This window comes from Colossoma macropomum, unplaced genomic scaffold (genome assembly GCF_904425465.1).
Source record: "Colossoma macropomum unplaced genomic scaffold, Colossoma_macropomum, whole genome shotgun sequence".
NCBI lineage: Eukaryota > Metazoa > Chordata > Actinopteri > Characiformes > Serrasalmidae > Colossoma > Colossoma macropomum.
The window spans coordinates 487,486-501,314 of NW_023495761.1; the positions used below are offsets into that span (position 1 = coordinate 487,486).

At 38.9% G+C, this 13,829-nt stretch overlaps 1 protein-coding gene across 1 annotated transcript in view; it reads right to left on the reverse strand.

Annotated features, from left to right (window-relative positions):
- The window catches only part of epha6 (eph receptor A6), a 181,038-nt gene that overhangs the window by 62,993 nt on the left and 104,216 nt on the right, over nt 1-13,829 (reverse strand). The window contains exons 4-5 of the mRNA XM_036563446.1: nt 5,993-6,148; nt 2,155-2,490 (exon numbers count right to left, since the gene is read on the reverse strand). Of these exons, the coding sequence (XP_036419339.1) occupies nt 2,155-2,490; nt 5,993-6,148 (492 nt within the window). The remainder of the gene's footprint in view (nt 1-2,154; nt 2,491-5,992; nt 6,149-13,829) is intronic.

Consider the following 13,829-nt stretch of genomic DNA (forward strand, 5'->3'; position numbering starts at 1 on the left):
AACTTGTTCTGGAGTTGTACCTGTCAGAGTTTTAGGTCAGAGGGTTCTTTATTAGCACCAGTTTTGGTCCTTTACAGCCTTAATGAGTTTGACTGTATGAATATGCATGCACTGATTCCAGATCAGTGTTGTTAGTCTAAGATGCCAATTTAATACGATGTGGAACACAACTGTCTTAAGATGATTCTAAGAAAATCCTCCCAAATAGGTTCTATACTTATTATATAATTATGTACTTATTAGATTATTTATGTAATAACCATCAAGCACAGTCAGAAACTCTTTTGCTACATAACAAACCAATAGGGCCACAAAAACTGGTGTTTAGTACTCGGTATAAATAAGCACCTCATGCAACAAATGTGACAAAAGAACCTTAGCTAATGTGTATTGTATTGTACAGTTCAGCTCAAGCCTCCCAATTCAGTATAACACAGACATCAAACAATACATTCAACAGATTGGTGCAAATAAAGTGCTGAGTTTAATACAGATTATATTGCATGAAGTATAATAAAGATTAAACAATTTTGAAGTATAATAGACAACAATGAGAGCAGAACCTCCCTCTTCTGACAATTTAGCTCCCACTTTACCCCAAAATCAAGATCACTGAAGGAAGGTACCTTCCTTGTAAGCAGAGATTACTTTCAGGGTACCATAGAAGCTTAACATATTAGCATTAAAACGGGGGTTCTTAGCTTTTTTCACAATCTTTTCCACCTCATGGCCCTTTTTTTATCACTAGAAAGCAAGAAGGCCCACAGCACAACATAACTGAACCTTTTGCTTAAAAATGTTCATTTTTGGTAAAATTTTAAAACCAGTATGTTTGGGTGCCTACCCCCACAATATGTGATGTCTATCAGAGAACATAAAATACCAATATATTAGGCTAATGTAAGCTTATTTTATGCCAGATATCAGGAAGAATTGTGGCAAATTAAGTGGAGTGTTTATTACACATTTGTTACATAGGTCATGTGTGTGGACAGCAAAAAATTGATGATATTTTGTTTTAAGAGGCAAGGGATGAAACACTGATAAAGCTGCCTTTGCACACTGTTATTGCAGGGCTTGTATTAATACTGTTCAGTCTTTGAAAAAATGTACTGTTTCAATATTAAGTCAATTATTTGGTGCCATCACCGGCCCACTACAGACCATTGGGCACCCCTCAGTATTGGCCCGAGGACCACTTTGCAGGTCACTTGTAGTCCATGGCCCAGTGGTTGACAAACCCTGCTCTATTAAACCGATCAAGGAAACATTATCATGTCAACATAAGGCAAATTTTCAGGCACTTATTTTTTTTGCTGTACTGACGAATGTATAATGTAAATGGAGATGTTCACAGTGTTAATCAAAAGATGAATTTTGTGCTTCGTTACAGCCCTACAACTAATAATAAACATAATTTGGTACATAACCAACAGATATGGTCACACAGATTTGGCTACTATGTAGTAAGTACTGTAAGGCATAACCAACAACAGTGATCTCAAACAATCAGCTCGCACATAAAACTAATGAAAAAGGTTCACGCAATCTTGGCTGATATTCAGTCTAATCTAATAAGATACACCACTTTTAAAAAATAGGGAACTACTTACCATATAAAATTGTTTAATTGTAGAATAAAATATTGCAAAGCTGGACATTAGAAGGTACTGTAATTTTTATCTTATTTCAAATCATGTATTTCAAAATATTTGATGCTATACAGTTTCTCATTTACTATGGAACTGTCTGCAGCTCTGTTAACTTTAATTCATACATTTTTTCATTACTGTACAGCATCCTACAAATTTGAAACCTAAGCAAAGTGCACCTCTATGGTAAGTGGACCTGATAAAATGGACAAGGTACCTTATAAAGTGATCAGTGAGTGTGTGACTAAATTTGCTTTGCACTATTGAAAAAACTGATTTCAGACCTTTAAACATAAGGTATGTAATACTCAACCTAATTAAGTACATTCAAAATCACAAAAACCATGGCTAGTCTATAGTACTCTGTGTACCATGTACTACAATGTTGGACACAACCAACTAGTGCAATTAGAAGCAATGAGCCAACACACTGAGCACATCATAATGCAGGACATAACCAGCAAAAGCAATCAGCCCACTGACACCAGCACGCAGTACTCACCCGCCTGCTCTGTGCTGATGGTGATATTGGCCACCTGCCGTACTGCCCGGCCCATCCCGGACACGCCGTTGAGCGCTTCAATCTGGAAAGTGTAGTTAGCATTGGCCATGAAGTCCTGCACAGCCACTGAGGTGCGAGTGAGGCCCACAGGTCTGGGGATGAAACGCACATCACTGTCGCAGGGATCACATGGCTGACCTGGCCCACCACAGCGCCGGCACACCACGTTATAGGTCAGGTCCTTCCTCCCTCCTGTGTCACCGGGTTGATCCCACTCCAGCAATAGGGTCGTCTCGTTGATGTTGTAGACCAGGTTACGAGGAGATGAGGGTGGTCCTGTAAGAAGAAGATGAGGCTGTTCAGGACCCTCATTTTGTGATGCTATTTTAAATGTAATTACACAGTAAGTTACACAATCAATTACATTTAGATTTGATTTTGTATCAGCAAGTTTAAAACTGTGCTTCCAACTTTTCTCAGTTTGTTTCAGTGTCATGAACTCACAAATACATGGCAAAAATATAAAGGTTGGTCTTTGAAGACAAATGTGAAATGCAGCATTCTAAAGAAGCTTACTGAGGCAGAGTTGTTCTCAGCGGTGGTGATATCAACAAGAGGTCTGAAGCCTTTAACCTTTTAACTGTCACCCCATTTTTGCCTGAATCAGCATACCCAAAGTAAAAAGAGCACTGTTCACACATACATGTTTTGGATCATGATGTCTCTGTGGGTAGCGGCAAGGCTTTGAAGGTAAAGACTCGCATATTTGCTAGCGTTTGCTCATTTGGCGCTTATGTAGCAAATGAGACGATCATTACTGCTGTGAATGACGGATCATAAAATGGTTTGCAAGAACTGAATCCTGAGATTTCATGCTTTATAATGGTTTATTGCATTACTATATTGCTGGACAACCTGATGCACAAAAATGATGAAAAAACAGAAGTGAACACTTCAACAGATGTGCCAGTAACAGTTAAGTGATTTAGGGTTAATGTCTCTAAAAATTGGCTCACATTAACACGAAATGGTTGGGAAGACATTGCTTAATACCTGACACATTGTTTGCGATGGCTTTGAGATAAGCCTTTGGCCTAAAACGTAAACGCTTTTGGCCTTTTTACAAGCCATTCATGGGTGTCAAGGTACATGCAGGGTGTCGTAAAGCAAAAAAAGACTTAAAAGACAAGTGTAGGTTCACTGGTTGTTTTGGACAGTAAATAAAGCTATTGGCATTGTAGACATCCTGACCCCTGATTCCTATCATTACTACTGTAAAGAAATCTGTGTTGGTAAGCTTCTCTACAATGCACCATTTTAACTTTGTTTACATCCCTATGATTGAATTATGTAGCAACTGATGGGCGTCCACTTCTATTTTTTGGTCATGTTTTGTAAATCAAGGTACTATGGGACATAGATTTTTTTTATATAGATACTACAGTATTACAGCGTCCTGCTGCTGGCTTGTGCAGAGCAACGAGCACGGAGCCCCTTGGGAGAGTGTCGGACACAAAGTAAGAGACTTAAAACATGTAAACAGTTGTGCTTGCTGGACTATTCTGTGCTGGGTTATGGGGTAATTTGTGCAGTGTTGATGTCCACCATCCTGTTGAGATGTGTGGTTATTGATGACCTGTCTACTATCACAGCCATTCAGTAGCACTGGGCGGTGGAGTTCCTCCACTATGTGTGCAATAAAAGAGTCTTCCCTTAAAAGTGGTATGGTTCCCGTTTTTTTTTTTTAACCGTCTGCATTATAGTAGCCATACAACTGGTGCCCCATATGAGGACTTCTTTTCATCCTATAGCACTTGCATAATGATCTTTAAAAGCAGGATATAAAATAGGAAAACTGAAATAATGTGTTCTAATGTCTAAAAAATGGAAGCGTGGGAAAGTAGGACAGAGAAGAAAATCTTGATCTATTCATATTTTCATCAGTTCCATATATGTAAATGTCCGGAATAAATAGTGTCCATGTCAACTAAAGAATGTTCTTAGACTGTTCCTCTCTTTTTCTTTTTATTCCTCTCTCTAATCGCTTCCCTCTTTTCCTACATACCACTTGCACTGAGATACGAATGTGTGTGTGAACCGCAGTTCAGTTTTCTCTGCTGGTTCTGCAGCTCAGAAACTCCGTCTGTTTATCACCTGCCTTCCAGAGTCAGCTCATAATGATAATGAGAATATGTCCTGGACATAATTATCATAGTTAATGATAATTGCGTACGCTTGCGAATAACAAAGGAATGATTATTTCCTCTCCACGCTGATGCTAATGCATGCTGTTGCAGACGATAACTGTTTTGGGTTTTCTGAACAATTCTGAGCAAAAAGGAGTGAGAGACATAACCTTAAACCAAAAGAAGCATTCAATCAAACAGAAGGAACATAAAGACTAGAAACAGAACAACAAACCAGCGCCTAACCAATGTGACATTGATAGGAGTGATACCAATAATAGAGCCAAAAATATGATAACCAACAATATTAACCAGTGTTAACGAATCCCTATATTCAGCAACTATAGGGACTTCAATGCAAACAAGTTGAGCTATTCTTAAGTTAAAGAAGTGTGCAATAAAATATTGGGCCCCACCAGCAGGCCATGACGATGTAAGGGGTTAATATGGTCAACACTCAACAAAGTCCAATGGTCAGCCATTTAATCAATAATAAAGGAAGCCTTGCATCTTTTTTACAGTGGTACACTTTCAGACACAAAAGTATTAAACTAACTGAGGTTTTCCCCCTCCTGTCCAATGTTGTCCTACCCTTGAAAGTACGTCTTCAGTACCTTAAGTTAGGGAACAGAACTGTACCATATTCCATTGAAATTATATTTTTACATTTGTATTGTAAATTATATTATATTTATATTGATCCTACACACCCTGTGTTCACTCCAGGCCTTTTATTTTATTGTTCTGTTTTGGTGGGTAGCGCTGTCGCCTCACACTGTGGAGTTTGCATGTTCTCCTCATGTCTGCGTGGGTTTCCTCCCACAGTCCAAAGATGTGCAGTCAGGTCAATTGGACATGCTAAATTGCCCCTAGGTGTGAGTGTGTGTGTGGATGTATATGTCTGTCTGTCTGCGCTGTGATGGACTAGTGGCCTAATAAGCGGCTTAGAAAGTGTGTGTGTGTGTGTTCATTGTGTTTTGAAACATTAGGTTAACCTATTAAAATCCCAGATTAATTATATACTAAGGCTTATTATTCTGTTACTACAGGGACTTCAGTGCAAACTGTCTGAGCTATTCTTAAGTTATAGAAGTATGTAATAAAACTTTGGGCCTGCCGGCAGGTCTTGGCCATGTGAGGGATTATGAAAATTTTCAAATACATATCTCTACCTGGGAAAAAAATTAGGTAAGGTACACAGTTGGGCCTTTAAACCATTGCTAAATCTTTGAGGGGAGATTTTTATTGTTTTGTACCTTGATGAATGAAAAATGTATCTGCATAGCACCTTTTTTTTCTGACAGTGTAATTTTTTTAGTTTTCAAAGTGAAGTTTTCAAATTTAGTTCAGCCTGTATTGCTGTGATGAAAAATAAAAAGCTGATGGGTGGCAGCTTAGTCCTCCCAGGCTACATGAGTATTATGCCATTAAATCCTCAAAACTGAATGGTTTTCCTCTCATCAGAGCTTCTTTACAATATAAAACAAGCCACTCAATAAATTTGTGAGATGAAATATTATCCAATTTTACCAGTCAACTGAAGTATTGGTTGGACCAGACTACAAACAATAAGAGCTCATTTAGGCTGAGATAAAGAGGAAGAGCAATGGCATAGCCTAGACACATCTTTAAATAAAAAGAAGCTAACTGACGTGTGCAGGCGGTGGTGGGCGGGTCTTTGGCGGCTCTGTAGAAACCTTTCTCACAGTGGCACAGGGCGGACGCCTCAGAGTGGCTGAAGCTGTGTGGGGGGCATTTGGAGCACTTGATGTTCCCCGCAAAGGCCTTGTAGAAGCCGGCTCTGCAGGCTGCGAACACACACAGTGGAAAAACCCAGGGCAAATGGTTAATTGAACATGTTGCATTTAGGTGGACACCAAGCAATCTTGTAACACTTTGCTTGTACAAACCTTAATTCTAAAAATGTTGTGAAATGCAAATCTCAGTTCCAAAAGTGTATGAAATGCAAATAAAAAACAGAAAGCAATGATTTGTAAATCCATTTTGAATTTAATTTAGATGAAAACAGTACAAAGACAATATATGTAATGTTTTATCACATCAACCTTTTTGTTTTTTGCACATTCCAAAAAAGTTGCTGTGACAGAAAATCATTCCTGAGGATAAACAGAGCATCCAGGAAAAGTATAGTCCATTATGAGCAAGGATGAATCATGGCTTTTCACTTTGCCAAAAAAATACTTCACAATATAATCCAACAGCTCCTCAACAAACAACTGCAAGGGTTTTGGGTATTTCATGCCATATGGTGCATTATAACATCAAAAAATTCAGGGAATCTTGAGAAATCTCTATGGTTAAAGGGCAAGGAATGGACTGAAGCATAGAGCGAACATGTCATATTGCCTGGGCCAAAAAAGAAAAGGACTATCCAGACTGTTACCAGTGTAAAGTTCAAAAGCCACGGTGTGCTATGGTATGGGGATATATTAGTGCTCAACTTGTAACGTTAGCATATCTGTGAAAGCACCACTAATGCTCAAAGATACAAACACACACACACGTGCCCAGAGTGGGGCCAAAGTCCTTAAAGTCCTTAAAGACATTTGATTTGGCCAGAAAGTTTCCCATCATAAAGTTTTCCTAACTCTGTCCAATCACTCAGTGAGACAATAAACATATTTTCATATTATATAACTTACTAGTCAGTTATATTATATGTCAGTTTGAATTTAACTGCTCTGGTCACTGAGAGCAACCTATCAAAACATTCAACAATCCATGTGACAAAACTATTAGGAATAATTCAAATTATTAGACAAAATTATTGGAAGCAGCTTGTGCTGCAAGGACGACATCAGCATTTGTAAAGAATCAAATGTTAAAACAGGCAGAAAATGTAAACAGTCCTGCACTGAGAAAAGCACTACACTGAGAAAAGCAGACTTTGATGTGAAATTTCCTCATTTGGTGATGGAAAAATGGAAAAATGCATGCCCACCAGCAGCAAACTGAACCAGGATTAAAAAAGATTGACTACTCCATACAATTACCCATAGAAAAGTGTTTTATATGTTGAGACCTTTAGATGTGTGACAGGACGTTTACATATAGGCCCGTAAGCCATTACTTTAGCAATTGCCTTTGCTTTGGAAGTGAAAATCCAAAAGTTTCTTCAAACGTCCACACTTTTCTCCTTGGTGGTCATCAGTAATTTGCAATTATAAAGCTATTTTAAAGGGAAAGAAAATATTTGCTTCAAAATAACCTTAAAATAACAAACCATAATTGATATGACTTTGAACAGTACCTGGCCAATTACAACTCTAATGAAAATGAATCGAGCAGGGGAGTGGCTACTGACTATGCAAAAGAAACCTCCCGACAACAGGTAGAGAAACAAATGGTTGGTCCCTCGAATGTATATTTGCTTTGATTAATTTGTATTAACTTGCTAAAAGCTGCTTTGGACTGACCCATACAAGCTTTCTCTGAGAATTATTACCTCTGTGTAATCCTCGTCTGGAGCCAGTGTGCCGCCACTGCCTTTGGCCTGTCAGCACTAACAAGAGAGGGAAAGGGCTTTTGTGTTGTAGGGGGGAAAAAGCTATGTTTAGTATCTCCAAGTCCTTATCAGGGTTTTAAACAACCTTGTTAGATGATCAGAGCCAAAGGATAATACCAGCTTTTTGGCTTTTCTCCACCAACACACAGATTGCTGAAATGCATTTCCAGGTGTTGAAAGTGGTGTTTTCAAGTAATAGCCGTTTCCTGCACAATGACTATGCTAAAAATAGCTAACAGTTGTTTACATCCGCCAAAACATCATTATATCACTGTATTTGCTGTAAGCAATTGCTTGTAATTGAATTTAAACTGCAATTTATTTGTACTGCTGCATACACTAGGTTTGAGGTTTGGTATGCTACATGTAGAGGCTTGCTGTTTATTTTTGTGCAACCTAGATCATCATCAGCTTTCAGTTGTTGAACCATATGTGTACCATAAATGTATCTGTCTCAAACTATACATTGAATTGCCAGTTTTTGAAAAAAATCTACCTTGTATCTCTACTCATCACAATCATTTAGCATATAGGTGCTTTATATAATCAGGCTAAAAGTTTTGTTCCAAACTTTTTGTTTGAGTCAGATCCAGCCAGATACACAGCACTGCATTTTGAGTCCAAGCCTGACCCAAGCCCAATAAAATTCTTTCCAAACTCAACCTGTCCTGACCTGACCTAAACCACATCATCAGGTTTTGTGTCTCAAACTGGCACGAGTCATGCAAAATTATCATAAATCCAAACTGACTCATCCTCACCCAAAGTGCTGAATGAAGCCTGAAAGCACAGTGCCAGTTAAATTACCACACCATCATTAAATCACCAATAAAATAAATATATTAAAGATAAAGAATAAAATAATCAGCTGTCCAAATTGAGGTTATATCCTGCTTTAATAAATGTGTTCATCAAGCAGGGCTTTTGAACAACATCCCACATTCTTGCGCTGTACAGTGCTGATATAGCAGGATGCTAGCCTCTGCTGTCTAATCCTAAAATCCTAAATCCTCCCTTTACATAGAACATGTCACAAATAACACGTTGAATATACACTCCTTAAAACATTGCCAAGCTAGTTTATATTTAATATGAGACCCAATATTCTCTGTAGGGTTTAAATCTGAATCATCAGCGAATATATATATTCACTAACATGCATCTTATTTGCACATGACATCACAAAGCCACATTCTAAACATGTTACAACAGCATTGCTACATGTGGGTGCTAGACTAGCCTGCCGGCAGTCCTGAAATGCCTCTTATATTACATATAAAATATTGAACATATATAAATAATTTACAAACAAATAAACCTTCTATTGGCTGCACTAATCTGTCCTTTCCTAAATCAATTTGCTAGACCTCGGTGCTAAATTCTGCATGCGTGAGTTAAATTTTAAGTTAATGAAAATAGAAAGGAAAGATAAAGTAAGGAGAAAACTAAATCGGGGGTTAAAGCAGAAAAAACTAAAGCAGGAGGGATAAAGTGTAAAATCTGTTAAAAGTGCATACACAGTGTGCTGAGAGAACCTGAAAGTGAAATCAGAACCTGACCCAAACCCAACATACATTTGGAAAATGATATCTGAAACCAGCCGAACACTGTGTAGCAGTCAGGTCCCATTGGGTTCAGACAGATATTACATGCTCTAGGTTTACAATTACTGACTGTAGCCCATCTGTTGCTGCACAATTTATCTGCAGCTCTCTACCCTATCCATCAGTGAAAAGGGACCACCATCGGACCACCACTGACAAGAGACTCCTTGGGTGGTGGATCATTCTCAGCACTGCAGTGACATGGACATGGTAGAGTGTGTGGTGCTGGTACAAGGGCATTAGGCACAGCAGTGTTGCTGGGCTTTAAACACAGAGTATACTTACTGGCCTCTATATTAGAAATGCTTAGTTTGTTGATATGAATTTGTAGGTGTCCATTTAGAGATGATAACTCATCGTTTAACATACACAAATCCTCTAACCATTCAGAAGTGGTCAGTTTCTGTCCACTGTTAAGCACTGTTGCTTGAATATTTTAGACTGGAGGTCTGTTCTCAACCCAGTAGTGACATTGAGGTAAAAAACCCTGCAACACTGCTCTGCCTGACACTCATACCAGCACATATTATAAGCCACCACCATGTTGGTGTCACTGCTCTGCTAAAAATGGTGCACCACCCACTAGTTACTGGTCAGCAGTGCTATTATGATTAGACATATGGTGATATTGAATATGGTGGTTTGCCTGGGCCAAGTGGACTCAGCTAGTGGCCAAATACTGTCTGGGCCAAAAGCATGTATCTCTATAGATTTTTATTTCCTTTTTCTGACAGAACTGCTTTTCTTCCAAATTAATTTTCAGTTCATAATTATTTGTTTTTATACTAGCATCATTTTCAGTGATCATTTGTTTTGGGTGGAGTAAAAGAGTTTAAAGTTAATAAATGAGTACTTAATAAATAATAGACCTAATAAATACGTATATATTGGACACTCAAAAGTATAAATAAAATAATAACACATACAGTATATACAGCTACTTATACTGCAGAAAGCAAGAAATACTTCTAAGTGCTCAGCATGATTCTTGTGCCCAAGCTTGGCTGTTATCATAACCACAATCAGCCAATCAGCAATGTAGACACATCCTTTCTCTGCATTTTAACATGGCATTCATGTGAAATATATACCATATTGGCTCAAATCTTAGTGCTGGAAAGTCCCAACGAAGCAAAGATGACAGCATCCAGGACATAACCTTTCATTTCTGAATATGTGCAGTCATTCTGTAGTTGAGGTCATGCCTATATTAGGAACTCTACATCTGAGCTTGTTTTCTCTATGAGAAAAATGAAAGGAGATTTTGGGAAATTGCCACTATTGTGTCTTGTGGTCAACTAAAATAGTCTAAAACTGATACGTCTTGTATTGACATCTTCCAGTTGCTGGATCATCTGAGTTACAAGGTCATAAAAATTAAACATGAGGATTTCTGCACAAGCTTACACTGCTGCACACTGAATTGACATCATGACACCGCCGACCTAATCAAAAGACCAAACACTAATCAGCAAGCTTTGTGAAATTTGGTAGCTAAGTTGCTTTGGTAGTAGTCTACAGTTTGAGTAGCTGGAGTTGCTATATAACATTGGTTGCTATATACTATTGGTTTAATAGTAAACTTACTTTAATGTAACCTCATTTCATTGTGCAGGAATGGCAGCTTGCTTGTAGCATTTTATAGCATTATTTGCATTTTGGATACTAAATGACCCCATAATTCAGAAGATCCAGTGACACAATAAAATAAATATAGGGCAAAACATATCAGCTTTGGAAAATTTTTGTTTAAAATAGTGTGCAACATTGGCGATTTTTGAAAATGTCATTGCTTAGACCCAGAGTTCCTAACATGGTCATGATACTGACAACAGAATTACACATGACTTTAGAGATCTATGAATGCATGCTCCACTACAGGAATTCCAGATGCTAATACTACTGACTCGCTCAAAGTCCTATACTACCTATATTGTCCTATGATGGTCTCTTTCCATTCAAGGTAGAGTGGGCAAATAAATTGTACAGCAACAAATAGCTGTAACTGTAAACCTAGCACCTATATGGTATGTGTTTCTGCTACAATGGCCAGTGAGTATAGATACAAGGCAGGGTAAGTGTTTCTAACTGGCTACTCAGTATATTAGAAAAAGACAGTTCTCAGTATAATACTGAATGACCCAGCACCTATAGCCTGTGGAGCTCTGTGCTCTGGTCACATTAGGAATATACTCATGCTTTACAGCCATAAATCTTGCAAACTAGAGAGGCTTCCCCTCAGCCTGGAGAACAGCCAAGTTACAACACACACGGAGTCTCTGGACAGTCTTATTTACATTCACCCCTTCAGCAGCAGAGCCACACCAGGTGGCAGCCTGGTAATTTTGAAACACGTCAACAGTACAGTTATCGATTTTTCTCCCCTCTCTCTCTCCCTCGCTCTGTAAACTCCCCCTCCAACGGCTTCGCAAGTATCCTGGGAGAGTCTTTAGCATTCTTTCTGATGTAAGGGGGCGATTACTGAACTGTGGGCTTCTCCAACATGTGTTTATATTGGCCTGTACATTTAGTTTGCACTCCTGGATTTAAGTTCTCCACCAACCCGACAACAGGCCATTCTGCTTTTATTTCTTTTCCTTTGTACACAGAGTAAACTTTTACTTTATAGAGTTGGACTTTTATGTGATTTAAAGGAGGGAAGTCAAGCTCAGCCTGAAAGAAGGTTATGAAAGATTGCAGTATGTTTCAGACATAGTTTTTTTAAGATGTATGTGATTTGTTGTGGATATTTCTTTAATGTTCAGTCACTCTGAAATGGTCTTTTCTTGGAAAATTGAATTTACCTCACTTATTTGAAATAAAAGAATTTAATGTTGTATGTACACAATGTGGTGGCACGGTGGCGCAGTGGGTAGCGCTGTCGCCTCACAGCAAGAATGGCCTGGGTTTGATTCCCGGCCGGGCGACCAGGGTCATTTCTGTGTGGAGTTTGCCTGTTCTCCCCGTGTCTGCGTGGGTTTCCTCCGGGTACTCCGGTTTCCTCCCACAGTCCAAAAAACATGCAGTCAGGCCAATTGGACATGCTGAATTGCCCCTAGGTGTGACTGTGTATGTCTGTCTGTCTGCCCTGTGATGGACTGGCGACCTGTCCAGGGTGTATCCTGCCTTCCGCCCAATGACAGCTGGGATAGGCTCCAGCACCCCACCGCGACCCAGAAGGATAAGCGGTTTAGATGATGTATGTATGTATGTATGTATGTATGTACACAATGTTCAAGTTTCAAAATGTACCATTCACTCCGCAATGCATACAGTTTTTGTGGAAAGAAATCTGCAAAACCAGCATGTTTTTAATTCAGTGTTTTCAAACACATTTACACACAATGCTTTGCAAAAATATCCAATTCCCTCAAAGTCACTGAAGTTGTCTGTTTTACAAGTCATACTTTTATAGATAGTATTGTTCCAGATAGCATTTTTATTGCAAACAAATATGTTCTTAGAAGCAAAATTTCAAAGTCAAAAGTTTTCAGTTGTCAGCAGATTAAAAAAAAAAAATAATAATAAAAATTAAAAAATGTTGCTTGCATAAGTATTCAACCCCTTCACAATAGTACTGGCTAAAACCACCTTTTTTGGCAATAAGCTTTAAAACCGGGTAGGTTAAGTTTCTACCAGCTGTGCACAATGTTTAGAAGTGATTTCCGCCAGTTCTTCCGAGTAGATTTCTCCTGGTCGTTCAGATTGGTTAAATGACTGTTGAGGACTGCAATGTTCAACTAGTGCCACAGATTCTCGATTGGATTGAGATCTGGACTTTCAATTAGCCAGTATAGAACATTCACCTTTTTGTCGTTCAATCACTCCTGTGTTGCTCTGCCCTTGTGCTTGGGGTCACTGTCCTGCTGAAAGGTGAACTTTTATCAAGCTTTAGTTCTTTAGCAGACTGAAGCAGGTGATCATGCATCCTTCAATTTTAAGAGGACGTCCAGGCGCCACTAAAGAACACAACATGATGCTGCCACCCCCAAACTTCACTGTTGGGATGGTGTTTGTTGAGGAATGGGCAGTGTTAGGTTCATACCACACAAAGCTCCATCTTCATCTCATCTAACTACAAAACCTTATATCACATTTTAGCTAGGTCACTCTGATACTTCCTGACAAACTCCAGATGTGCGTTAACATGGTTTTTCTTCATTAAAGGTTTCTTTATAGAAACCCTCCTGTACCGGCCAGTTGTATGCTGACCTCTTGATATCACTGACCTGCACCTTTACTTCAGTCTCAGCCACTGAACTCTGTGCTCCTTCAGAGTGATTGCTGGCCTCTCTGTGGCTTCTCTCACAAGGCCCTTTGTGCTCTGTTGCTCAGTTTAAGGAAAGGTCTTGTCTAGGC